This window comes from Anguilla anguilla, chromosome 3 (genome assembly GCF_013347855.1).
Source record: "Anguilla anguilla isolate fAngAng1 chromosome 3, fAngAng1.pri, whole genome shotgun sequence".
NCBI lineage: Eukaryota > Metazoa > Chordata > Actinopteri > Anguilliformes > Anguillidae > Anguilla > Anguilla anguilla.
In genome coordinates, this window is record NC_049203.1 from 64,951,835 (window position 1) to 64,978,640 (window position 26,806).

Consider the following 26,806-nt stretch of genomic DNA (forward strand, 5'->3'; position numbering starts at 1 on the left):
AAGACCAGCTCTGCACTGTCCTTTGCTTCACCCTTTTAACAGTTTGTGTCCCTGTCCCCAACTCAGACTTAAGACCCACCTGTATCTAGCTCCCGCAACCCTACCTTCTTTCCTAACACTTATCCAGATCTCAGCACTGTTGACAAGATAGTTTACAAGAACTGACAGGACAGATGATTACTGCAAATACTATGGCTAACTTAAGCTTGTCTTGCATGTCCTACTGGATCTAAGAGTTCGGCTAGAAATAGCTGTACAAAATAAGTAATTGTACCTTACTGAACCCGTGTTCAGCAGTTGTCTACGATCATGAAAATGCACTTTTGTACGTCGCTTTGGATAAAAGCGTCTGCCAAATGAATGTAATGTAATGTAACTGACAGTTTAGCAGTTAGCACTAACCACTGTGTAATGTTCTTGATCTTAACCTAATTAATTATCTTATCTACATTACTGTTGTCTAATCTGGTATGGATAAGAGCGTCCACTAAATTAATGTGATCTAACATAAATCAACGTAATGTAATGCACGTGATGTAATGTAATGTAATTTAATGTAATGTAGCGTAACATGTTCTAATATAATGTAATGTAGCACAACGTGTTGTAATGTAATGTAATGTAGCACAACGTGTTGTAATGTAGCGTAACATGTTCTAATATAATGTAATGTAGCGTAACATGCCGTAATGTAATGTAATGTAGCTTAATGCACTGTAATGTAATGTAACGTAATGTACTGTGATGTAATGTAGCATACTGTAACCTGCCGTAATATAATGTAATGTAGCTTAATGCACTGTAATGTAATGTAACGTAATGTACTGTGATGTAATGTAGCATACTGTAACCTGCTGTAATGTAATGTAATGTGGCATAACAGGCCATAATGTGACGGTGTAACGCGATGTCTCGTCAGAGGTGACGCTGCAGAGGATGGCCGCGCTGCTGGAGAGGTACGGCATCGACGTGAAGGACCTGACCCCCGAGCAGCTGGACAGCCTGATCGCCGTCCTGCAGCTGCCGCAGATCAGCAACCCGCAAGCCCCCCCAGGTGTGTGAGACCGCACGGCTGCCCTGAACGCGTCGCACCCGACAACCTACTGAACAACCTACCGAATGCACGCATCTGATTGGCTGGATCTGAGAGCGATGACTGTCGGTTAAGCAGTCAGCGCTAACTACTGCTCAAGTGTTCTTGTTCTTATCCTATTGAATGCAAGTATCTACATTGCTGTCATGTAAGTTGCTGTGGCTAACAGCTAAATGAATGCAGTATTACATCTTCTGGGTCTACAGCCCAACATAAACAAAAAAATAAATAAATAAATAAAATAATAATAATAATAATAATAAATGACGCGAAGAAAGCATACAGAAAAGAAATGTAATTGATGACAGTTGTTGTTGGCAAATGTAACTAGACAACACGTGTCTTTGTCATTGCTCTTCAGGTCATTACAAAGATGGCACGGGCTCAATAAAGAAGGTACGTTTGAGCAAAAAGAAGTGCTTTTTGCACACAGTAGAAGATGCCATTCAGTAGAAGATGCCATTCAGCACAAGTTAGGGTTGTTTGGGCGTGAAACTAGCTGGCTTGACAGGTTCTGAGATACTGAAAAGACAGTCAGCCTGGTGTGTTATTAACAGCAGAAGCCATAAATGATTGACTTATATGGATGGATGTTTCAGGGAAGAGGCATGTTTGTGACGTCTAGTGAAGATAAAAGGGTTTGTCAGGCTCCTAGATGTTGTTTCAGCCAAGTGCCAGTAGGTGGCAGTGTACGCATTCATTGCAAAATAATTCACCAAATTCAAGCTTTTCCTCACGTTTTGTCATTTGCCAGCGGAATTTAATAAAAAAAAATCTCGTGTGTGAAACGCGAGTCGTTAAAAAACAATTACGCGAATAATTAAAAGTGCAAATGAGGCGGCGATTGTGACTGCGGCGCCTCTGCCCTGTCCCGTCCTCACAGATGAAGCTCATGGAAGGCTCCATGACACACATGGGCGAAAAGGCCCCCGTGCCCCCCCCCTCCGCCGCCTCGGCCCCAAACCCCCAGACGACCCCCCCGGAGCGCCCTTCCACGACTTCGGCCCCCACCACGACCGTCGCCGTCACTGCGGGGGCCGTGGCGACGGTTCAGGGGGCGACCACGCCCGTGCGGGAGGAAGAGGCGAACACGAAGAGTTCCGGGGGCCCCAAGGCGGGGCCTAACGCCGGAGGGGCCCCGCAGAGCAGGGAGGAGTACGGCTACATCGTCACCAATCAGAGGTGCGTCCCGCGTCCCCCCGCAGCACTGTCACAGCCCCATAACCCCCTCTGACTCACCCTGACCTTATGACCCATGACCCTTGACCCTTGACCCCTGACCTTTGACCGTTATTCTTATCCTACAGTTTTCTGTGTAACTAACACATATATAATCTGAGAGAAATGCAGTTAATGTCAGGGTGTTGTGTATTTCACTTTCCAAGCAGAATTGGCAAATGTGTGTGCAGTATATGTGTGTTTAGTTTGAATTTAGTTTTGACGGGGTTCCAAATTCTCAGCCAAATGGACAAACTTGGGACTGGACCAAATTTGGATTTTGGTGGAGTGGAGTTCCCATTCTGTCATATTTTGTGGGGGTGTGTGAGTGGTGCTGGCTGACTATGAGCACTGTGTCTCTCTGCAGTCCGCTCAGCCTGTTTGACGGGGTGCGCTTGCTGGAGACCCTGGCTGAGAGAATCCATCTCACCACCAGCACCTTCATCAACATCAGGTATGACACTGCAGAGTGACAATGTGCACCCTGCAAATCACTGCTCTACACTGCCCTTCACTGCTCCTTCACTGCTCCTCACTGCTCCCCACTGCTCCCCACTGCTCCTCACTGCCCTTCACTGCTCCTCACTGCTCCTCACTGCTCCACACTGCCCACACTGCTCCCCACTGCTCCTCCCTACCTTTCACTGTTCCACATAGATATTTATGTTTTTATCTGGTGTTGAGGGCGAGCCTCATCATGTACAAATCCAGTGTTAACCACTGTGTGTGTGTGTGTGTGTGTATGTGTGTGTGTGTGTGTGTGTGTGCGTGCATGCGTGTCTGCAGGCATGCATGTGTGTATGTGTGCGTCAATGTGCATGTGTGTATATATGTGTGTGTGCGTGTGTACATGCATGCGTGTGTGTCCCGGTATGTGCGCGCGTTGGTGACCCAAATCTCCCGGTTTGTGGCCGCAGCGTGGTGGGTCCCGCCCTGACGTTCAGAATCCGGCAGAACAGCCAGAACCTGAGCGCGGACGACGTGGCTGAGAAGGCCGGTGAGTGGCAGCGCTGCGGTGGGCCAGCCCTGAGGCTCTCCCCCTTTCATACCCGCTTCCACCAGCCTCCAGCCTCCATCCCTTTCTCCTCTCCGCTGGTACTGTGGGTCTCTGTGAGTACTGGAAAATATGAGAGCCACGCTACCAGCCAGAAACAGGACTGAAGTAGAAAGGAACAACTGTAACAAATTTTCTACTTGGAAACCTATTTTCTGAAAGAGAGCCGTCGTTATGCAGTGCTTGACCGTCATTATTATAAAGTAAACTTTCCTTTTCTAACACATACAAGGAAAATAGCTTCACGAGGCATCTGGGCTTCCTTGCAAAATAATCCCCCGTAACACATTCTCATTCTCGTGTCATCGTGAACTTTGAACATCACGAGAAATTCGTTTTTTTTTTTTTTGTTTTTTTTTTGTCGTCACTAGAAACATTCTGCTTTGTGTTTGGTTTCCCTCCCCGCAGTGGCTGAGAAGGTCTTTCTGGAGTCGGAAACAGGCCTGAAAATACTCCAGACTGGAGTCGGAGAGGTAGGCACGCGTGTTCTTCTTCTCCTTCGGTGCAGATTACCTGATTAAACGCGTACCTGCCGGTGTCTGGTCTGTAGATGCGGTGCACACACGCACACACACACGCACACGCACACGCACATGCACACGCACATGCAGTATATAGGCTGAATCCTAGGTTGCAGGCGTTGAATTGCGAAGGTTTGAGAGCCTGCTGGTCTCGGGTCTTTTTGAGAATGTCTGGATTTTTTGGGTGTTCAGACGTGCATGAATCTGCACGCTCAGTGTGCTCCATAGCCCTTCAGCAGTGCGCATTATTTGGATTTTTTGATATGGTCCATCTCTGTTTTTTTAAACTAAAAAATCCGCCACTTTTGTCACCCGTCCGAACGCCTCACCTCAGTCCCATACAGTTATGTCCCTCAGCCCACACCACCAAACTCTTTCTCTCTCTTTCTCTCTCTCTCTCTATCTCTTTTTTTCCTTTTCACATGCCATACCCCTCTTTCTTTCCTGTCCCTCACATTCTCTTCTATGTCATTTTCCAGCTCCCTCTCTTTTTGTTCCTTTTTTGTCAGCCCTCCTCCTCCCCTTCCCTCTCACCCCTCTCCCCTCTTTCTCTGCTCCCCTTTGTGTTCTCCATCATAGCAGATTCCAGCCCCCCCCCCCACCCTCTCTCTCTCTCTCTCTCTCTCTCTCTCTCCCTCTCTTTCTCCTTTGGCAGCATACAGCTGTTGCAGACCTTTGAATGTGGAATAATGTCTTTTGTTCCTTCTCGCTGCTCATTTTTTAATTATTCGCCTCCTTTCTGTGGCGAGCTGCAGTGGTTCTTTCTGCCCTGCCCTGTTGTGTGTGAGCTTGGTTAATTTCCCCCTGGTTCTCTCTCTCACTCTCTCTCTATCTCTCTCTCTGCCTTTCTCTCTCTCTCTCTCTCTCTCACTCTCCCTTTCTCTCTATCTCTCATTCTTTTTCTGTATCTCTCTCCTCTCTGTGTCTCTCTTCTCTCTCTCTGTCTCTCTCTCTCTCTCTCTCCCTCTCTCTCTCTCTCTCTCTCTCTCTGTCCCAATAATGAGCCTTGGCTGCACCTGCCTCTTTTAAGTCTCTCTATTATGGAGAATAATCCCCCCTGCCCCTCTCTCTCTGTATCTCTCTTTTCTCTCTCTCTCTCTCTGTCTCCCTCTCTCTCTCTCCCTCTCTCTGTATCTCTCTTTTCTCTCTCTCTCTCGCTCTCTCTCTCTTTCTCTCTCTCTCTCTCTGTCTCTCTCTCTCTTTCTCTCATTCTTTTTCTGTATCTCTCTCCTCTCTGTATCTCTCTCTCTCTCTCTGTCTGTCTCCCTCTCTCTCCCCCCCCCCCATTTCTCTCTCCGTCAGTGAATTCATGTATTTATGGTTTGCTGTTAGCATTTCTCTGCTCTGAAATCTGCGCTGAATGGAAGGTACTTGTCCTGCAGGACCCATGCTGTGATTGTCTCGCTTCTCTCGCTAATTGCGATACTCGCTCGCTGCCCCTCGTCCCAGTTTTTGGATACCGTCGCCCACACACACGCGCAAAAAAACGCAGAGAGACGTGGTGACTCGAAAACTTGTCCTTTAATATGGCTATGTTGCGTAAAAACATTTTACGTGTGTTGACGGGGGGGTCTTGTCTTGACTCAGTTCTTGCGTTTTTGTTGTTCCTGACGTTGAAAATTTGGGTATCGATGTTAAAGGGAAGCTAGGCCAAAAGATAGGGTTCTCGTAAAGGCTAGGCTAGGCTATCAACTGTTGTAGAAGTCGGGGCTATTACATCATAGTCTGATGGAAGGCGGGGCTACATCATTGATTTTTCCTGAAGGCAGGGCCAGTACATTCATCTGCACCAAAAGGTGGAGAAGGGGATTCAGATCGCTGATCTTGTGCTAGTGTTTGCTTTTACTAAACAATGTGATGTGCAGACATCGCCTGGTGTAAGTAATTCTGCTATAAAATTATTTTTCAAAAGGCTAGACACATGGCTTATATGGCAGCTTGCTACACTTATGGTCTTTCTGCGACAATTTTTAATCATCCCCCAAAAATGTGTTCGCCCCACACAGTAAAATGTTCAGTATTACATCGACTCTTACGGAGTACGCACGGTTCCAGTTGAACTCATACGTACTCTGTTAGAGCTGAATTAACACCGGACATTTTACTGTCCGTCTCCACCACAGCTGATGTGTGGTGAGCGTTCTGGCACAAAAATGGCTGCCGGGCTTCACCCAGGTGGGTGCTACACATTGGTGATGGTTGAAGCGAGTTTCCCCTTCATCACTGTAAAGCGCTTTGAGTGTGAGAAAAGTCCTACTGTATATAAGCGCAAGAAATTATTATTATTATTATTATTATTATTATTATTATTGTTAATTTACAACCTCTGAGCTATGGATTCTGCATTTCTGAAATATTCTCAAAAAGTAAGAGTGCCCTGCCTTCTGGTCATATTGGCAGGCTCACTTACTGTACACCAGGCAAGATCAATAGAGCACGGAAAAGTATTTTAATCCAAAAAAAAAAAAAAAAAAACGTATTTGACCCAGGTCTGGTACGGAACCATCGTTTGCCTTACCGTAGCACCGGGGGTCGCCGTTCCGTCCTGCACCGGCCCCAAATTAAGGACAGCGGATGTACGTGCCGCTACCACTCCTGTTCATAATTAGGCTAGGGACTGTCAGGCTCAGCACTGCTCTGAGTAGCAGTGCTTATGCGGCGCAGCCCACCGGACAGCCCTTTGCTCGACCTGACTTAGCTTGGGAGGGGGGCAGGGTGGGAAGTGGGGAGGGAAGAGGGGCTAATGCAGATGCTAATTATGAGATTCAGTTCACTTGTATACAGTTTAAAATCACTGCCATGTTGTCTTTTGGGGTGTTTTACTGATCTTTTATCCTTATCCCATTGCTACCACGGTTCATTATTATTTTTTAAACTAGGATAACTTATTTTGTCCAAGTGTGTGAACTTACCGGTTGTTGCTATACTGAATTTATCTTCAGTCTGAGGTGACATGTACCTTGTGTCAAGGAATAAGGTATACATCTGTTTTTTATTGGCTTATTAGCTTAGCTTTTAGCTCTTTGCTAAACAGTAATATTTTTATTCAAAATAAAAGATTACTGTACATGTTTGACCACCCTCGTTATGGAGTAATGCAATAATAAACACATGCCACATCACATCCAGATAAACTAGTTCTGCATGGTGCTGTTTTTAGGACGTAAGGTTTTAAGTAAAAACACTCTCTTCGAGAGTTTGAGAGCGTTTTCATTTGGAGAATCCTCAAATTGCTCTGTTCTTTGATGCCACTTTAGGGACACAGTGCATTTAGGTTCATTAAGACACTCTAAAGACGTTTCCAGTTACTTTGTGCCAAACGAGTACTAAAAAAAAATTGTGTTCGTTTTTTTGCGGCTACTTCTTACTTCTGGTTTGGCACCACTAAACGCTTATGCCACAGTCTGTGTCCTTTGCATTTGAATAACCCTGGTTACGTCCCAGACATGTATGCCGTGCTACTCTTACACAACGTTACACTAGCCGCTGTCTCCAAGGACACTGAATGCTAGGACGGCTTGCAAAATATTTCAGAAATGTTTTTTAAAAATGTTTTATTAAGGTTCTGTGACTTTACAGAGACCTTGTCCATTTTGTCCCAAATATCTGCTCAGATCAGCCCACCCTCCCCTTAATCAATGTGAATATGTGACACCGTATTATAAAAATACGCCTTATAGTGATCAATAATTTCATGTTCACAATATGTAGATAAAACTGAACCACACACCTTATTTATTGTTCATTGTGCACATCTCTACATGATCAGAACCCCTCCAAGATTGCCTCTGTGGCAGGGTAAAGTTACATAGTTTTAATAATAAGGAGGCTATCGCTGACTGTAAAAAAACAGCCATTGAGTGAAGACTCTGTGCACCTGGCCAGGGATTATCTATGTGCTGCTCCGGCCTGTTTTTTAATGACCTTCGACCTCACTCTATTGTGTCAGCACAAGCCCGCCCACCATGTTCCTTATCTCTTTATCTCCTATTAGTAAATTGTGTGTGTGTGTGTGTGTGTGTGCACGTGTGTATGTGTGTGCATGCATGTGTGTGTGTGTGTGTGTGCACGTGTGTGTGTGTGTGCATGCAAGTGTGTGTGTGTGCACGTGTGTATGTGTGTGCATGTGTGTGTGTGTGTGCACGTGTGTGTATGTGTGCATGCATGTGTGTGTGTGTGTGTGTGTGTGTGCACGTGTGTGTATGTGTGTGCATGCATGTGTGTGCATGTGTGTGTGTGTGTGTGAATACATGACAAAATATTAAGTAAACAAAATCAACTCTTTTACTTTTAACCCAAGCAGAGTTCATGTGGTGTGACTCATTTAAAAAAAAAAAACTTATTGTGAAACAATGACAATTTTACTGTGAGATTGCGTTTCAGAAGCCTGTTAAAGTTTTTTTTTCGGTTTGCTGTGTTCTCTGGAGCAGACCTCGTGGCGTAAATATTGTGAGTGCTTTTTGCTGTGATATTTTTACTTGGTCTGACGCAATTTCAACATTTAAACCAAAGACCATTTTTGAGCCACTCAAAAAAAATCCATACTCTCCATCATTTATAAGAGACTCAGTTACTAACAATCAGTAAAGATACAACTGTAAATCAGAGATGAATTTCTCTGGGTCCATTCCCAGTAGACTTTCTTTCTGCTTCAGTTTTGTTTGTATCATCCTGAACTGGGATACAATAAACAATTTATTATTATTATTATTATGATTATTATTATTGTTATTATTGTCGCTAATAAGTAATAGTTGGTTTATGTAAGAGGCCTGCCTCTCTTTCATCTGTGTTCCTCTCCTGTTCCTCGTTTTCTTTCTCTCATTTTTCCGTGGACGGCCTATCCAGAACATCACCCCCCCCCCCCCCCCAAACCCCCCACCCGCCCCATCACCATCAGCAACATGTGGAGCTGTCGCCACGGCAACGCCTTTTGATGAGACAAGTGGCGGCGGTGGGTGAATGGGGTAGCGGCTTAGAGCGAGAGCGGGGCCTCCATACAAGCCGAGGAAGCGCGGCCGAGAGACGCACATTTTTCTTCCTCTTTCTCCTCTTCTGGCTTTCACAGCTGCTTCTCTGCTTCATTCGCCTTTCTCTCATTTTTCTTTTACAACGCCTTTTCATTTTTTTTTTTTTTTTTGTCGGACCTCGAGCCTTTTCCCTTGAGCTCCCTCTTCTTCATTCTCGCTTATCCCCTTTTTCTTCTTCTTCTTTTTTTAATTCCACCTCCGTATCTAAAACACCTTTTATGTGGGACTTTCCAGTGTGCAATTCCGAGAGAGAGCGCTTTTTTGTGTGTGTTAGCATTCGATAATGCATTAAAGAAGACGCCTGAGAAAATCCCTCCTTTTTCGCTTTTGTTGTTTTGGTTCGTTTTGCCTTTTCTCCCAGTCTGGGGACCGGGCAGTGCTTGCACCGGGCGACGGTTACACAGATTTCGCGAGATGTGTTCGGGTGAGTTTAATTCCATTGCTCCGCAACCGTTTGAGAGATCAAATTTCAATTCTCCGAGTAGACTACTCGTTTCATTTCAAAAAGTTCTGTGTTTAAACGAAGTTTGTCGGTTTTTCTTTTGGTGCAATCAATTTTTGTGCCTGGAATGTTTAGTTTTAATTATGCAGCGCTCCCCGTCGCGTGTTCCAGTTCGTAGGAGTAGCCTACCTGTCTGTATAAGCGGCCAGTTCAGGCCTACTTGACAATCAGTTCAGACAATATTGAAAACAGATTTGCTGCAGTTTGACGTGTCCCCCATTTCAGCATCTACGACCAGAGGTTATGGTGCCGGTATACGTTTAAATCGTAACATCCACGCGTTATTAGACTTTATTTTGAACGTATACAGTAACAGCTGTAGCAGACGCCCTTATTGAGGGCGACCCGCAATAGCCTACTTAGCATTAAGTTTAATTGTTCGGTAGGCTAAATAACTGAAAACACGCCGTGTTTGTAAATGATATTTAAGAAATGATTCAGTTGGTTTGATAAGCAACATATGATGTAGTATTTCCCTTTGTTTCTTTGTGTATGTATATTTTGAAAAACAAGAAATAAAAATGAATAAAATTGACACCCTCACCTTACAAAACGATCCTAAAGCAAGTTCATTCATTTTAAGATTTGGCCTATTTATAAACGGGATTATCAGTATCCTTTGAGAATTTTTTTGAGGGCTAGCTTCAAATTGGATAGAGCTGAACAGTTCATTTGCCAACCTTATTTGACATTTAAAGTATTTTGGGCCGAACGACAAAAATTAAGAAATCACTTCAGAAATAACAGTATTTTTCAAATGTGCACCAAGTGTATACTGATTTTTAAGAACGACAAAGGTAACAGTCTGGTTTAGGCTTGCTGAATAAATGCTATTTTTACTGACAGTAATTATACTTAGCATTGGTTATATAACACAAATGCATTGATAGGTTAGCTGTAAGTACAAAGTTTCTGAGAAACAAAAACTACATGTCTACAAATCTGGTCCTGATTTTTAATTCCCGGTTGCATATTCTCTGAGGTCTCGCCATTGGCTTTAAGGCTCGCTCATCTCAAACAGGAGAATTGAGAGGATGCGAATGTGCAGTTTTGAGAGGATATTGCAACCTAACATGCTGTCTTTTTTGCTTCTACTCTGTAAGGCATGAATGAGTTGCAAAATATATCTGTATTTAGCTAAATATTATTGTTATTATTATTGTTATTATAATAATAATAGTAGTAGTAGTAGTAGTAGTAGTAATAGTAAGCCAGTAGTAAGAAAAAAGTTGTATATATTTAATACAAATGTCTATGAAATATATACAAATAATATGTTCTGATTTTATGTTCTTTTGTTATTGTCAATAGCACAAACAGTGCTATTGACTATAAACTGTACTGTTTATTTGTTATTTTAAAAATTTTTGCAATTAAACTGCTACATTGATCCTGTTATAAGATGAAAATTCATGACACACATATATGGCATTGTAACAATTTACTTACATATATTTTCAGAATAACAGCAGTTTAAAAAAGCATATACATTATGTTTACATATTTTCAAACGTGATTGCGTTTGGAAGTATTTATTGTCAATCAGGTCTATTTTTAGCTCACAATCTAATCGGCTACTAATACCATTACTCACTGCTGCGGCTAATAATGTGATAAAGATTCTAATAACTTCCTCAGTCCTCGTTTTGCCCCGGTGAGGCCTTGCTGTGCATCATCTGATTTGCCCCGGCGTCTGCCGCCGCCGCCGCCGCCGCCGCGCGTCCTTTCCTGTGCGTCGTCGCCGTGTAGGATTAGTTACCCCGAAGTGGGCACGGCGGAAATCTGTCATAAAAGCATCTCAAACTCCAGAGGCGTCCATTTTGTTTGGTGGGGCTTTTCCCTCCCATGCAGTGCAGTGCAGTGAGAGGCTTTTTCAGATGAGAGGTATTCTCCTTCTTCTTCTTCTTCTTCTTCTTCTTCTCTCATCTCTCCCCGCCGCGTCTGCCCCCTGAAGCACGACCAGGGCCAGCCGGGAGGGTGCTGCTGGAGAAATAGTTTCATATTTATCGCACAAAATTAACATTTTTTCCTCCACGGCACGAAAAATTATTCGGAAGAGCAGCGAGCAGTTTTCCCCAAATAATTGCCAAGAGATGGCAAAGAAAACCTCTTTTATTTTGTATTTATTCATAACTGACATTTTGATATATATATATATATATGTATATATTTATATGCACACACACAAACTCATGAGTGTCAATGACTGTCAGTTAATCATCAGAATGCGTAGGGACTCTTGGATTAGTAGAGTTACAGATGCTTATCTGTAACGGTTGATCCTGGAAAGCAGTTCTCTGCAGAGTGCAGTGTTTCCTGTTTACCCGTCTTAATTATCCTCATCCTCAAAGACGAAGACCAAGTTACCGTACGATTTAGAAAAAACTGCGCTGGAAGAAGCTGTGAATTATTGATTGTTTTTGGCATTTATAAATAATCATTTGAATAAACTCCCCTGCTGAATAGACTCACCGAGTGATTCACATGGATGTTTATTATTTTGACAGTTTGCATGAGGATTAATGAGCACCTGGGAAAGTCTGCAGGTGTATTCAGATTGTTAATTGATTGAATAAACTTATGCCCCTGTTGAATACCTAAGTAAATCCCCCATGAGTATGTTTGAGTTGCAGTAAAAATGACAGCTACTGTACTGGAAAACATCAGGGTAATCTGGGCTTCTTGCCATTCTTGGATTTAGAAAAGATATAGTCAAAGTAAATATATGAAATTATGAATATGATTTAAACTTGGACAATTAATTTGAGCCTATTTTGGAAGTTCCATTTTCCATATAATCTATGTGTTCTGCAGGGATGACAGGCTGCTTTCTTTGATGTCTTCCGTCTGTACGGACTTCTCTTGCCGAAAGTTTCATAAAGCACCTGATCGTTCCCTTTCCCTCTCAATAGTCTTTTTTTAAATTAGAAAGGTGATTCTTGTCATTATGCTGATAATAACCAATGATATTTTTAAAAATCAATTTCCGTTAGAGTCAGAGTTTATTGGGAGCTTGTCCTGAAAGATAACATGTGGCCCGAAGTTAATTATCGCAGGTGTGTAGCCGCCTAAATCAGAAAGCCTGTAAAGCCTTCAACCCTCCACCCCCACTCTCTCCGGGGGGTCTAAATGGGATAGGGGGACTGTAAGTGTCTGCAAATCCTGTTGCTGGGTCATCTTTTCTCCCCCCCTCGCAAAACACACGCATACACACACACACATACACGTATGCGCATACACGCACACACATATACATGTATGTGCATACACACACACATGCACACACACACACACGCACACAGGCACACAGAAGCATGCAATGCACACCCGAACAGCATCTCATTCATTCGTCACCCTTAACGTAAAACTAAACATAGCGAGCCTTAAAAAAATATTACGCTATATTAGCATTGAGTAAAACAGAGTGAAGCTGGACAGGTCTTATGTGAGTAGACTGGTAGTTGGGTGTTAGTGATGGGTGTCTTCCCGTCCTGTGATACCCCAGAGAGCTTATCACGGACACACAGAGTGACAGACAGGTTATTCAGAGCTCTCCTTCAGAGGTGATCCAGCCTATCAGGGCTCCTGTCCTGTTTTCATTGTGAGGAATATTGCGGATGTGCGGATTACTGCGTTTTGTGTGTGTGTGTGTGTGTGTGTGTGTTTGGGTGTGTGTATGTGCTCAGGCGTGCACTGAAGGTTGAGTTGTCACTGTGTTCACTGCTGTCCCCCCCCCCATGCTTCCCCCCCTCCCCCCTCAGACGGTGATGTCAGGTGAGGCGGTTGCTGTGGTTACCGAGGTCAGAGCAGTCTGGACATTGGCGATGATGTAATGCGTTTGTCATCCATACTCTTGCGGTCTTCATCTCCATCGCACATTTCAGTAATTCTCGCATATTTCACGTCGGTTTGCGCGCTCCCTCCCGCCCCAGTTTTATAGACCAGAAAACACACGCATTCAGAATGCATCTTTCCCAAACACGATTTATCATTTTTTTCCACACGTCTTCTGCTCTCCTCTCCGTCCCACGGACGATTTAAAAATCGCGGACGCGTCGAACCGACGAGGCCCCGTTTGTTTAAAGTTTACCGCGAGCTTATCGCGACGCCGGGGGCGACGCTCCTTCGGAGATAAGAGATCGCCGCGGAAACCGTCGGCTGTAATTACAGAACGCCGTTCGTTTCCTCGACGACCTCTGACGAGCCACAGGTGCGTTAGCGTTTTAAAGACGATCAGGCGCTAGACCCGCGGCTGTACCCGTGTGCTTTTCTGGCGCGTGCTCTCCTGTGCATTTCAGAGGGACTCGTAAAGCTGGTGGATGGCAGGGGAGGGCTGTTGCTGTGCTGTGACAGACAGGAGAGGGTGTTTGCTCCCCTCAGTGTGGAGGGTGCAGGATGTAGACAGAACGCTCTGCGGAGGGCAAATAAGATGACTGTGACTTCCCCTTCTGTTCTACCCCATATCCCCCCCATACCCCTCCCCCCCCCTTTTGTGATGCAGATAGTAATTCCCTTTGTCATCTGACTGTCTTTGCTCCGCAAACACCCCGCAAATCACACACACAACGCACACACACACACACACGCACGCATGTACGCACGTATTCATGCACACATTCAGTTTTCCCGGGAAAGATTGTCGGTTACTTTTACCGAACGTTTTCCTGTGCGTGATGAGAAACGGAGAGAGTGTGGGACAGGGCCACGGGCCTGTCTCAGGGACCCTGTTCTTGGAGGTATGCGGGGGTCAGCACTCTTGTCCCGAGTCCGCTGGACGGCCAGCATTGTTTTGCTGGGAAACCCCGGATCTGTGGGTGTAACCGGTGGGTGGGCGGAAAGGGGTGGACCCCCGAATCTGTGGGTGATTGAAAGGGTCAGCAAAGGTCAAGGGGTGATATTGGGGGGTGCTATAGAGGTCCTGGGACCCTGCGTATCTGTCTTTCTCCCTCTGTCTCTCTCCCTCTATCTCTCTCTCTCTCTCTCTGTCTTTCTCTGTTTCTCACCCTCCCCCTCTCTCTCTCTCTCTGTCTGCCGCTCTCTCTTTCTCTGTCTCTCGCCCTCCCCCTCTCTCTCTCTCTCTCTCTCTCTGTCTGCCTCTCTCTCTTTCTCTGTCTCTCACCCTCCTCCTCTCTCTCTTACTCTGTCTGTCCCTCTCTCTCTCTCTCTCTCTCTCTCTCTCTCTTTCTTCCTCCCTGTCCCTCTCTGTCTCTGTGGAGTAGAGTGCTTTTCTCTCCGCGCTTTTCCGTAGCGGATGGTGTAAAAGTGAGGAGTGTTCGCGGTTGCTGCGGTAACAGCAGTGCCCCTTCCCCTCCCTCTAATCACTGCACTTTTACAGAGATAGCAGAACACGGGGATTTGGCGCGATATGGGGTCACAAAAGAGCACACATTTCCCCTCGGCTGTGGTCTCTGCTGGGAGGAGGAACAGCGTGGTGCCCTGAAAAACAAATGCTTCGTTTGAGAGGAGTAAAAATTTTACTTCAATTTTTTTTACACCTGTATTTTATTTTATTGATTTATTTTTTTTTTTTAGGTTTTTTGCTATTGAAAATTTTCGGGGTCATTCAGATCAACCTGTCAGTTTTCAGTCGAGAAAACTTAAAGAATATAGGAGTAACAAATTGAAGTCAAAATTGTAGGTTTATCCAATAAAGCATTTTTTTGTTGTTCAGTGTACCATTTTGTTACTCTTCCCAGCATCCTTCGCTTCGTATCAGGGGCTGCCCAGCATACACAAAATGTTCTCACAACGTTACTGGAATGTTCTGTCAGTGTTTTAACATTGCTGCTGCGTGACAGCAACATTGTGAGAACGCTTTGTGTTAGCAGGGTGTTCACTGGCTCGATCTGTATCTCTGGAGCAGGGCATGAGATGAACACCATCCGTCAGCCAAATGCTGGTAAAATTTTAGTTGTGGCTGGAAATATTTTTCTACTCCGTCAGCCACTTTGTCTGATAACCAACCAGGTTCTGTTATATTGTAAAATGTTGAAAATGGCGGGTGATTTTTAGAATCCACACGGCACTCTGGCCAGTGGGTGAAAAGGTTAATTTTATGCCTTGGTATGGAGAATGAGGCCAGCTGCCTGTGTGTGTGCATTATAAGGATCTCATGTGTGCATTATAAAGGTCTCATATGTGCATTATAAGGACCTCATGTGTACGTTATAAGGACCTTGTGTGCATTATAAGGACCTCATGTGTGCATTATAAGGACCTCATGTGTGCATTATAAGGACCTCATGTGTGCGTTATAAGGACCTCATGTGTGTGTTATAAGGACCTCGTGTGCATTATAAGGACCTCATGTGTGTGTTATAAGGACCTCATGTGTGTGTTATAAGGACCTCGTGTGCATTATAAGGACCTTATGTTTCCTGGTAATACTCAGTTGCAGATGTATATAAATGTGCATTGAATATATGATATAGCTATAATACATAATTTAAAAATACATTTTATAGCTACTGACGGAACTGAATGCACCTACACACATATTTCTGCAAGGCTTACCTTGTCATGGCATCAGCGATGACTGTACAGAATACCCAATTTGGCTTGATTAGGAAATTACAGGTGAAATCTTGCTAGCTAGCAACCTTTTCTTATCCCCTAGACAACGGCAGAACAGCTTGCCAAAAAGTTAGCTGCTACCACTATTTACAGTTATTTTAATAACGCTGCCCTTTAAGCAAATAAACCCATTTAAGTGTAATAAAACGAATTAGCTATGAACTACAATCTCTGGATTCTGGCTGACTGTTTTGTTATAGCTAGACAACTAGCTAATTAAATTTCTGAAGAGACAGGAGACTTTTGACTTTTAGATTATTTATTTGACATATTTGAAATGGTTGAAACGTGGAGAAACTGTCGAGGATAATACGACAAAGACCGGGGCTTATTTCCATCGTAGTCCTCGATGTTCTTTTAGCCCTCTCTAGATGACGAAAGGCATCATAGTTTTGAGCAACACAGAAACATAAAACAACATCATATCACATCATGAAATGCAATAGATTTTTCAGAATTGCTCATTTCGTTATAAAATATAAAATGACAAGATCCATATTTTAATGGTTTAATATACTGTGAAAATGAAAAGGATACAACTACAACTTACACATACACTACACTACAGGGATACACTATATGGATGTGGATTTAACTGCAAATTAAAAAACATGAATATCAATGCTGTCTGTTTATTTTTTTGTCTGTGGCTAATGAGTGTGTACTGTTAATGGTAAATGGTAAATGGACTGCATTTATATAGTGCTTTTATCCAAAGCGCTTTACAATTGATGCCTCTCATTCGCCAGAGCAGTTAGGGGTTAGGGGTTAGGTGTCTTGCTCAAGGACACTTCGACATGCCCAGGGCGGGGTATTAAAACTGTGGGGTTATTTTGTATTTAGTGTTCATACAGCTGAGATACATATTCAGCATGTATAAATCTTTATATCTCGGTGTCTGTCACTTGCTTATAAGCATATTAATAACAATAGCTTTTTTGCAAATAAACTAATATTAGTTATCGCCAGGCAGCCTGTGTTGTATTGTAATGTGCAATTGTGAGGAGAAACATTGAAATGCAATTTAATTGTGTTCCTGGGCTTTGATGATTGACGCGTCTCCGTGGTTTACGTAACCGTCTGAGTGGGTGTGTCTGTGTGTATATGTGGCCACACCCTTTTCACTTCCTTCCACCTCCTGTCTTCCTAGCTCCTCATTACCTCATCACTTAAACGCCCCCTGAGCGCCCCCCTCCTGCTCCTGCTCCCCCGCCCTGCTCGCCCCCTCACCCCTTCACCCCGGTCCTCCTGTCTGTCACCCCGAACAGTCTGTCCCCGGGTGTCTTTGTCCCGCTGTCCGCATTCGGCCCATTTTTCCTCTCTCTCTCTCTCTCTCTTTCTCCCTCTCTCCCTCTCATTCTCTCTCTCTCTCTCTCTCTCTCTCTCTGTGACGCTGTCCTCCCAGTGTAAGAGGCTGTCAGTCTCCCCTCCGTGGCCCCACTGCTGGGGCAGCAGGTGAAGCATCCCTCTCACGCATTCCAGGGGCCAGTGAGGGGGGGTTGGGGGGGTTGGTGGGGGGGGGGCAGGGGGCAGGAGAGGGACGGAGAAATAAGAGGAGAGGACCGAGGGAGAGGGAGAGATAAGAATAGATGAGAGTTTGAGAAGGAAGAGAGGAGGGACGGGGAGTCGGTCTGTGCCCTATCATGGCCGACTCCAAGGTGTCTGTGCTCCCGTCGGCTTCCCCTCCAGTAAGACCCGCCGTCCTGCTTTTCCTCCAGGGTCGCGACTAAAACCGTCAGCCACAAATGTCCCGCGTGCTGTATCCACGGCACAACGGGTCGCCACCTGCTTTTGTCGTCTCGTTTCATCTAGAAGAGTTCGCTCACGTACACGGTTATATTTCTCTTCCTCTACCGTGCGTGCGGTCCAGAACTCGACAGCACCAGCTTATCACCGTATGGAGACACCGTGTATGAATGGCACTGAGAGAATAAAGACACAGGCTACAGGAGCAAACAGGGGAAAGTGCTAGTTCTCTCTCGCTCTCTCTCTCTCTCTCTCTCTCTCTGTCTGTCTGAAAGAGGTTGCAGTGCCTCTCTTCTCCTTCTGATGGACGGGGATTACATGGAGCATTTTGCTGTTGCCATGGCAGCGTCAGGGCCCATTCTCCGAGCCCCTGCTGAGGCTCCCAGTTGCCATGGCAACATCAACAGGCTGGGGTTGAGGGCTGGTGTGGGGGTACATCGCATCATTACCCCCTTCCCTTTCTCTCTTTCTCTCTCTCTCTCTCCCTCCCTCTCTCTCTCTCTCTCTCACTCCTTCTGTATCACTCTCTATCTCTCTCATTTTCTCTCTGCCAATGCGTGCGCTCAGACACAAAGCTGAGTGACAGGGTGTCCTCCTCATTAACTCAGCTTGGGGGGGGTGAGCGGGGGGGGGGGTTCTCTTTAATCGTTTACATGCCAGTAATGAAGCAAAGCGAGTTGTGGGGGGGGGAGTGACTTCCACTAATTATTTGTGGTTGATGAGTGTGGCGCGTGTCGGGCTGTGTGTGTGTGTTCGTGTGTGTGTGTGTGTGTGCGCGTGTGTGTGTGTGTGGCGTATGTGTATGTGTTGCCCGGGTAATTAGTAGCTGATGATGGCGCCGACGGCTGGCTTTTTTACACAAACAGAGGGAGACACAAAAGCGGGCGAGGGGGGCACGGGCAGGGCACCTTCTGGGCACACGCCTAGTGGGACCACACAGCGCACCCCCCTCAGCCCGGGCAACCGAGGGGGGGGGGGGGGGGAGGCTCTTCACCGCCATTCAGTTTCTGCAAAGACAATGGCGGGAGGCTGACCTTTGACCCCTGCACAGGTCATAGGTCACAGGTCACAACTCCTCCACAAAAAACGAGCTCTGCTTCAGTAAGCTAGGCCCCTGCCCAGGGCTTTCTCTCACTTTTGTTCACTTGGGTCTTTTTGTGACATTAGAACCCCGGTGTGCTCTCCCTCTGTTTTGATTGGCTGAGAGCGATGCCGTCTCCCCCCTAGTCCCCTGCTCAGTCTTCCCCCTAGCTCTGCGTTCTGTGAACTACTGGAGGGACGAGAGGAGTCCCTTACCTTTTATCGTTTAACAGCGGCGGTGGCCTCGCGGGGTCGATAAAATCAATTTGGGAAACGTCCCGCTCTCACTCCCGTTTCGCTTTCTCCCGTCTCGTTCTCTTTCGCCTGCGCAGAGGAGCGACGGGCGAGGGTTGCCCCAGGCGACGCGGGTGCGGGACGGCTCCCGCTGGGTGTTCCTCACCCTGGTGGGCGTGGCGTGCGTGGGCGGGATCCTGGTGGCGGCGCTGACCATCGCCTGCCTCCGACACCACGCCCGTCAGCTGGCCTCGGGCAAGCTGGGCCTGGGCCCCGAGGGGGGAAGCGACACGCACTATGACTACCAGGTACGGCAACACCACAGGGACAAAATGCACGCTGGTAGCGAGAAGACGACGGGCGCACATGTATGTGGGGGGAATAGATAGAGCGGGGGGGTCTCAAACCCCAGTTCTGGAGGGGTGAAGTCACTGCTGTGATTTTTTTTGTGAATTTCTATAAATCAGCAGCAGGTTTAGGCCTTGGAAACAAGGTGTGCGGACCCTTTAGACAATCGGAGACTTAAATTAAGCACTTAAGTGCAAAAACTAGACACAGCAGCCTTCTGGGATGTGAGTTTGTGATGCCTGGTCTTGAGGGGTGTGCATTTTGTTACTTAGCAATATCTCCATACGAATTCAAGGACTGAATCAGTTCTGTTCTTCTCAGGAATTGTGTCGTCAGCACATGGCGGCCAAGTTCGGTCGACAGGAGGCGGGAGGCGGGGCAGGGGGAGGCGGAGGGGGCGGGGGCGGGGGGGGCACGGACACCTCCAGGGTGAGCAGCGTGTCGTCCCAGTTCAGCGACGCCCCCCAGCCCAGCCCCAGCTCGCACAGCAGCACCCCCTCCTGGTGTGAGGAGCCGGCACAGTCCAACATGGACATCTCCACCGGTCACATGATCCTGGTCAGTGAGAGACTCGCGTCATCGCCTCGGCCGCCAAACTGACATTTTGAAAGTAAACGTCTAAATTCTCAGAAAGCGCAATGGAGATTTATTTATAATATAATTTTGTGAACACTAAACACTAAAGAACATACAGGATGTACAATCTCCATGCCGAAAGTTAGATGAATACTGTGACAAGCAAACAAAAGCTGGCATTCACACTCTACAATAAAATTCTGAAGCTTTATTACTTTCTGACATTACTGAATTCTGCAATATGCAGTATATGAGATTATGCGTTTAAGAATAATAGTAATGATAAGAATTCATTGCAAAGTGTGGGTGCTGACTTTAGCTTGTCATAGTATAAAATTTTTTAGCCTCAGGAGTGAGTTTGAGCCGAGCGGTTGTGAGTTTTTTGGGGCGTACCTCTTGAAGTTGGTGCCTGTGCCCCGCATACCCAGGCCTACATGGAGGACCACCTGAAGAACAAGGACCGCCTCCTCAGGGAGTGGGAGGCCCTGTGCTCCTACCAGGCCGAGCCCAGCGCCGTGTCCGTGGCCCAGAGCGAGACCAACCTCAAGAAGAACCGCAACCCCGACTTCGTACCCTGTGAGTCACCCACCCCCGCCACCCCCACCCCCCCTTCATCCCTACTCCTACCTCTCCCTTTCCCCCCTGCTCCACCTCTCCTTTTCCCTCCTGCTCCACCTCTCCCTTTCCCTGATGCTCCACCTCTCCTTTTCCCTCCTGCTCCACCTCTCCCTTTGCCCCCTGCTCCACCTCTCCCTTTCCCGCCTGCTCCACCTCTCCTTTTCCCTCCTGCTCCACCTCTCCCTTTCCCTCCTCCTCCACCTCTCTCTTTCCCTGATGCTCCACCTCTCCTTTTCCCTCCTGCTCCACCTCTCCTTTTCGCTCCTGCTCCACCTCTCCTTTTCCCTCCTGCTCCACCTCTCCTTTTCCCTCCTGCTCCACCTCTCCTTTTCCCTCCTGCTCCACCTCTCCCTTTCCCCCCTGCTCCACCTCTCCCTTTCCCTCCTGCTCCACCTCTCCTTTTCCCTCCTGCTCCACCTCTCTCTTTCCCTCCTGCTCCACCTCTCCTTTTCCCTCCTGCTCCACATTTCCCTTTCCCTCCTGCTCCACCTCTCCCTTTCCCTCCTGCTCCACCTCTCCTTTTCCCTCCTGCTCCACCTCTCCTTTTCGCTCCTGCTCCGCCTCTCCCTTTCCCGCCTGCTCCACCTCTCCCTTTCCTCCTGCTCCACCTCTCCCCGACATCTGTCCGCTTCGCCGTCTTCTCACGGTCGCTCGCTAGCCGGCCGTTCTTCCGTTTGTTCGCTCGTTTCTCCCCGCGCGCTCCTCCGCGTTGCTCACGGGGCGTCTGCGCGCGCTGTGCTCTGTTGCAGACGACCACTCGCGAGTGAAGCTGAAGGCGGAGGTCAACCCCTCCCGCGCGGACTACATAAACGCCAGCACCATCGTAAGCACCGCCCCGCGTTCCTCTCCCTGCTGCCTGGCCGCCGCACGGGCTAGCCGCCGCACGGGCTAGCCACCGCACACACCGCACTGTTCCCCCCCTTCGGTCCTTCTCATTGGTCCCAGTGACTCAGTCTCACCGACGGTAACGTACCCTTCCTCCTCCCCCTGTCCTCTGAACCGGCGAAACGTTCACAGGACGAGAAGGAACTCTTTCTAGAGAAGAGAGAATAGAGTAACAGTGTTGGGGTGAGGCAGGCCGATGGAATGCCATCTGCGGCCCCCGAAGGGGGGTGGGTGGGGGGCAGTGGGTGGGGGTTGGGGGGGGGGGTTGGTGAGAGTCCCCGGGCTGTGCTGTGACCGTTGACTTGTGTCGTTTCCGTGGCCACAGATTGAGCACGATCCCCGAATGCCCGCCTACATCGCCACCCAGGGACCCCTCTCACACACCATCGCCGACTTCTGGCAGGTTGGTCGCGTTACACCATCTGTGTTTATGTGTGTGTGTGTTAATGTGTGTGTGTGTGTCTGAGTGTGTGTGTGTCTTTAAGCAAAATGCACATTGCTGCACATGTGTTCTTGGTGTGCGTGACAGCGTATAGTGATGCCCTAGGGTGGGTGTGTGTGTGTGTGTGCTTGCTTGAGTAGCTGTCTGTGCCCTGTGGATGGTATACGCACGGCAGTATGTTTTGCACCATAGCCGGTGCGACAGGGCACGTTACCCAGCCGGTCGTGCTGCGTTGCAGATGGTGTGGGAGAACGGCTGCACGGTAATCGTGATGATGACGGCGCTGGTGGAGGACGGGGAGAAGCAGTGCGACCGCTATTGGCCGGATGAGGGCTCCTCCCTCTACCACATCTACGAGGTACAGGCCCCCCCCCCACTGTCCACTGTACGTGTGCATGCACCGCTGCCCTGCGGCAACCAACCGCGTGTGGTCATTCCCAGGTGAACCTGGTCTTCTAACCGAGCGTGGTCATTCTCAGGTGAACCTGGTTTCACCATGCTTGGTCATTCCCAGGTGAACCTGGTCTTCTAACCGAGCGTGGTAATTCTCAGGTAAACCTGGTCTTCTAACCTTGCTTTGTCATTCTCTGGTGAACCTGGTCTTCTAACCAAGCATGGCCATTCTCAGGTGAACCTGGTTTAACCATGCTTGGTCATTCCCAGGTGAACCTGGTCTTCTAACCGAGCGTGGTCATTCTCAGGTGAACTTGGTCTTCTAACCGTGCTTTGTCATTCTCTGGTGAACCTGGTCTTCTAACCGAGCGTGGTCATTCTCAGGTGAACCTGGTTTCACCATGCTTGGTCATTCCCAGGTGAACCTGGTCTTCTAACCGAGCGTGGTAATTCTCAGGTAAACCTGGTCTTCTAACCTTGCTTTGTCATTCTCTGGTGAACCTGGTCTTCTAACCAAGCATGGCCATTCTCAGGTGAACCTGGTTTAACCATGCTTGGTCATTCCCAGGTGAACCTGGTCTTCTAACCGAGCGTGGTCATTCTCAGGTGAACTTGGTCTTCTAACCGTGCTTTGTCATTCTCTGGTGAACCTGGTCTTCTACCCAAGCATGGTCATTCTCAGGTGAACCTGGTTTAACCATGCTTGGTCATTCTCAGGTGAACGTGGTCTTCTAACCGTGCTTTGTCATTCTCAGGTGAACCTGGTCTCCGAGCACATCTGGTGTAATGACTTCCTGGTGCGGAGCTTCTACCTGAAGAACGTGCAGACGCAGGAGACGCGCACGCTGACGCAGTTCCACTTCCTGAGCTGGCCTGCCCAGGGAATCCCCACCTCCACTCGCCCCCTGCTGGACTTCCGCAGGTACTGACGCACATGCTTACCCACAGGGTGTACCGTATGTTACGTGCATTATATTGTGAATATTATTTGCAAATGAACTAAATAATAATCGCAATACGCACACACAAACACACACACACACACAGACAGACACACACATACAAACACACACACACTGTCACATATACACACATACACACACACACACACACAGACACACACGTACAAACACACATACTCACACACGCACACACGCTCAAACACACACAATATCATACACTAATTAATTGTAACAATAATGGAATTCTGGTCACTGTGCCAACTATTTTATTTCCCATCACCCAGCCCAACAGGGTCGCCCTCACACCAGTCTGTCTGTCACGCCTCGTTCCACTCAAACGCTCACCCTGAGCCCTGGGGCCCGTGTGAGGCTCCTCCTCCTGCTGTCCTTAAAGGCCCTGTGTGTGGAGGGCCCTCCTCCTCCTCTCCTCTCTCCCCTGGTCCTCTCGTTTATCTCATTTCTCTTGTTTCCTCCACCTTTCCTTCGCCTCGGGCTGCGGTCCTCCTCTTTCCCACCTCCACCCCCCTCTCCATGCTCCTCCCTCTCTCCCTCCCTCCCTCCCTCCCTCCGCGATGGGGGTCAGCGGGGCCCGTGAGTTAATCCACATCTGTCAGTGTCATTTTTGTGATTTGCAGCTAGTAGTCTGGGTCCAGTTGCATAGTCACAAAAATGATCATTGGCAGGTGTGACTGCAGCAAGAGCGACGCTGACTGGACGGTCCATCGCCTCTCTCCTTCCTCCTCCCTCTACTTCTCCTCCTCTTCCTCCTCCTCCTCGTCTTCCTCTTCCTGCTCCTCTTCCTCCAGGGCGTCCGCTGCAGGGCCAGCTCCTGCTCTCGGGGGCCGCTCCTCCTGCAGAGGCTACTCTGTCTGTCAATTGGCTCATCTTCCTGTCTTACTTAAGCTTGCACCAATCAGGGCCTCGGTCGCAGCTCCTGTCCCGCCTCCCCCTTTTCGAGCCTGATCCCTTTGTACCATCTAGTATCCTCTGTTCTTTGACTGTGAGGGAGTGTAATGTGGGTTCAGATTAAAATTTAAATATTCATTATGCGCAGATAAATCAAGTTTGATGTTGCCTTCATGTTTCAATGTCGTATTTTTCGACAGGGCCATTACTGTGGCTGATCCTCTCTCCGTTTCTCTCTCTCTCCCTCTCTTTCTCTCCCTCCCTCCCTCCCTCCCTGTCTCACTTTCTTATCCTTCTCCTTCACCATTTGCTCTTTCAATTGCTTTTTTCTCTCTCATCGGTCTCTGCGCAGGAAGGTAAACAAGTGCTACAGAGGCCGGTCCTGCCCAATAATCGTGCACTGCAGGTAAAACTGCCGACTGCAATACCAACAGTGGCCACTAGGTAGAAAACACATCTCAGGAAACAGTAGAATCAAAGTAGCATTTTGTTATTTGTGTTCATATTCAGTAGCATTAGCAATAAGTACATTCCTGTAAGTTATGCTTTGTGCCGGTTGTCTTGCCGTTTCTGAGTATTCTCCGTTTTATGCAGCGATGGAACAGGCAGAACGGGCACCTATATCCTGATTGACATGGTCCTGAACCGCATGGCCAAAGGTGAGTCTAAAAACCTTCCTGTTCGCTTCCTTCTCAAATGTACATATTTCTGAAATTACATGGCAGAAGAAATTCCTTTAGAAATATTCAATGTTGTAATATCTGAGCTGGCTTATGTGGGCACATCTGTGTGTATGCACAGTAAAATGTTAATCGTTAAATCAGCTCTTACAGAGTACACGTAGACCCTTTTGGACCAATATGTGTGAAGCACAGTGGTTTGAGAATATCTCTTGCATTCCGCCTATTTCAGGTTCAGTTTCTGAGCGAAGCAATGCTTTAGTAGGGTACAAAATCCAAATGCCTTTACTCTTGTATTAATGGATAATATGTAAACAAATGTGTACCTTGCTGTGGACAACTGCATCTTCTGCATATCAGTCACTAAAATGAATAAAGGTTGCGTTTCAGGAGTGAAGGAAATCGACATCGCTGCAACCCTCGAACATATCCGTGACCAGAGACCAGGCATGGTGCGCACCAAGGTACGACCATTTTGCCTCAGTTCATTATTAATAATTCACAATTAATTCATATGTCGGGAGGAAAGCAGTGAGTCCTTCCTTAGCCCTTTTTTAGGTGTGAGATCACAAATTTGAGATTAGAATTTTTTTTCGAATGAACAGTACATTCCAGTGTGGATGCGACAGTCACTGCTTATATATGAAAACAACTAGAAGTTCTAGAACACTGATTTATAATTATGAAAAAAAAAAAAAAAACCTGCTGTGTTCAATGCGATAATGTGTGTTTGAGCAATAGCAGGGTGAGAATGTGTCAGTGTGCGTGCGTGTACGATGTGTGTGTACGATGCATGCGTGTGGGCATGTACAACGCGTGCATGCAGGCATGCACAATGCATGTGTGTATGATGCGTGCATGTAGGCGTATACGATGTGTGTGTGTGTATGATACGTGTGGGTGTGTATGACGTATGTGTGTATAATACGTGTGTGTGGCATGCACGATGCATGTGTGTATGATGCGTGCGTGTAGGCGTGTACTATGTGTGTGTGTATGATACGTGTGGGCGTGGATGATGTGTGTGTGTATAATACGTGTGTGTGGCATGTACGATGCAAGCGTGTGTGCGTGTACCGTGTGTGTATGATACGTGTGGGCGTGTATGATGTATGTGTGTATAATACGTGTGTGGCATGTACGATGCAAGCGTGTGTGCGTGTACCATGCGTACGCACCGCTACATGTCCCCACGCCTTCTCTCTCCGTTCGCAGGACCAGTTTGAGTTCGCCCTGACGGCCGTGGCGGAGGAGGTCAACGCCATCCTGAAAGCGCTGCCCCAATAAGCTCCGCCCACTCCGTGCCGACCCCCTGCCCTCCCTCACGCCCCCGCCTCCCCCCCCCCCCCCCCCCCCCCCCCCCTTCCCGCCATCTTCTTCTCCTGCGCCTCCTGACACTCGTAGTCACACGGAAAATGTTATCTGGAAACATCCCTGCATGGCCTTCATTCTGACTTCAACAAAAAAAAAAGAATATACAGTACGAGTCGTTCAAACGAGCTGTGTGTTTCTCCCCTTGTGTTACTGTCCCTTTTTTTTTTCGGAAGACACGGCGAATATCCGGGTGAGCGCGATGGTAACGACAGAGCCGCACCCCCCCCCCCCCCGAGATGGCGGAACACAAATCCGTTTCCGAGCCCCTCGTGAGATCAGAGCGGAATGCCGGGAGAGGGCACAGCTCTGTGAGAAACCCACAAAGATCACAGACGCCATTTTAATGTCATTAGCCTTGGCTTTTACGGTCAGGTGATCAGGTGCGGTCGCTGCGCTTTGAAGTGTGGGGAACATCAGGCAGAGATGCATTTCCTGTACGTGACAAGAGACCGATAAAACCTGTCTGGAAATTCACCCAACTTCTGTGCCTTCCTCGCTGGTTGTTATGACGCTCTGCACTTTCTCTCAGTAACATAATAATAATAATAATAATAATAGCTCTTTTTACGAC

The 26,806-nt window shown here is 47.4% G+C and overlaps 1 protein-coding gene across 2 annotated transcripts in view; it reads left to right on the top strand.

Annotated features, from left to right (window-relative positions):
* LOC118222967 (receptor-type tyrosine-protein phosphatase-like N) overlaps positions 1-26,207 on the top strand; it is a 39,897-nt gene extending 13,690 nt beyond the window's left edge. The window contains exons 7-23 of one of the 2 annotated variants that reach the window (XM_035408961.1): positions 920-1,054; positions 1,455-1,489; positions 1,977-2,275; positions 2,679-2,765; positions 3,229-3,308; positions 3,774-3,838; positions 19,150-19,359; positions 19,721-19,957; positions 20,404-20,551; positions 21,343-21,416; positions 21,804-21,881; positions 22,159-22,278; positions 23,069-23,235; positions 24,534-24,587; positions 24,776-24,840; positions 25,240-25,325; positions 26,077-26,207. In XM_035408961.1, coding sequence (XP_035264852.1) covers positions 920-1,054; positions 1,455-1,489; positions 1,977-2,275; positions 2,679-2,765; positions 3,229-3,308; positions 3,774-3,838; positions 19,150-19,359; positions 19,721-19,957; positions 20,404-20,551; positions 21,343-21,416; positions 21,804-21,881; positions 22,159-22,278; positions 23,069-23,235; positions 24,534-24,587; positions 24,776-24,840; positions 25,240-25,325; positions 26,077-26,148 — 2,012 coding nt within the window. In that variant the 3' untranslated portion in view covers positions 26,149-26,207. The remainder of the gene's footprint in view (positions 1-919; positions 1,055-1,454; positions 1,490-1,976; positions 2,276-2,678; positions 2,766-3,228; positions 3,309-3,773; positions 3,839-19,149; positions 19,360-19,720; positions 19,958-20,403; positions 20,552-21,342; positions 21,417-21,803; positions 21,882-22,158; positions 22,279-23,068; positions 23,236-24,533; positions 24,588-24,775; positions 24,841-25,239; positions 25,326-26,076) is intronic. The other variant, XM_035408962.1, reaches the window with a different exon arrangement.
* Positions 26,208-26,806: the final 599 nt, after the last annotated feature.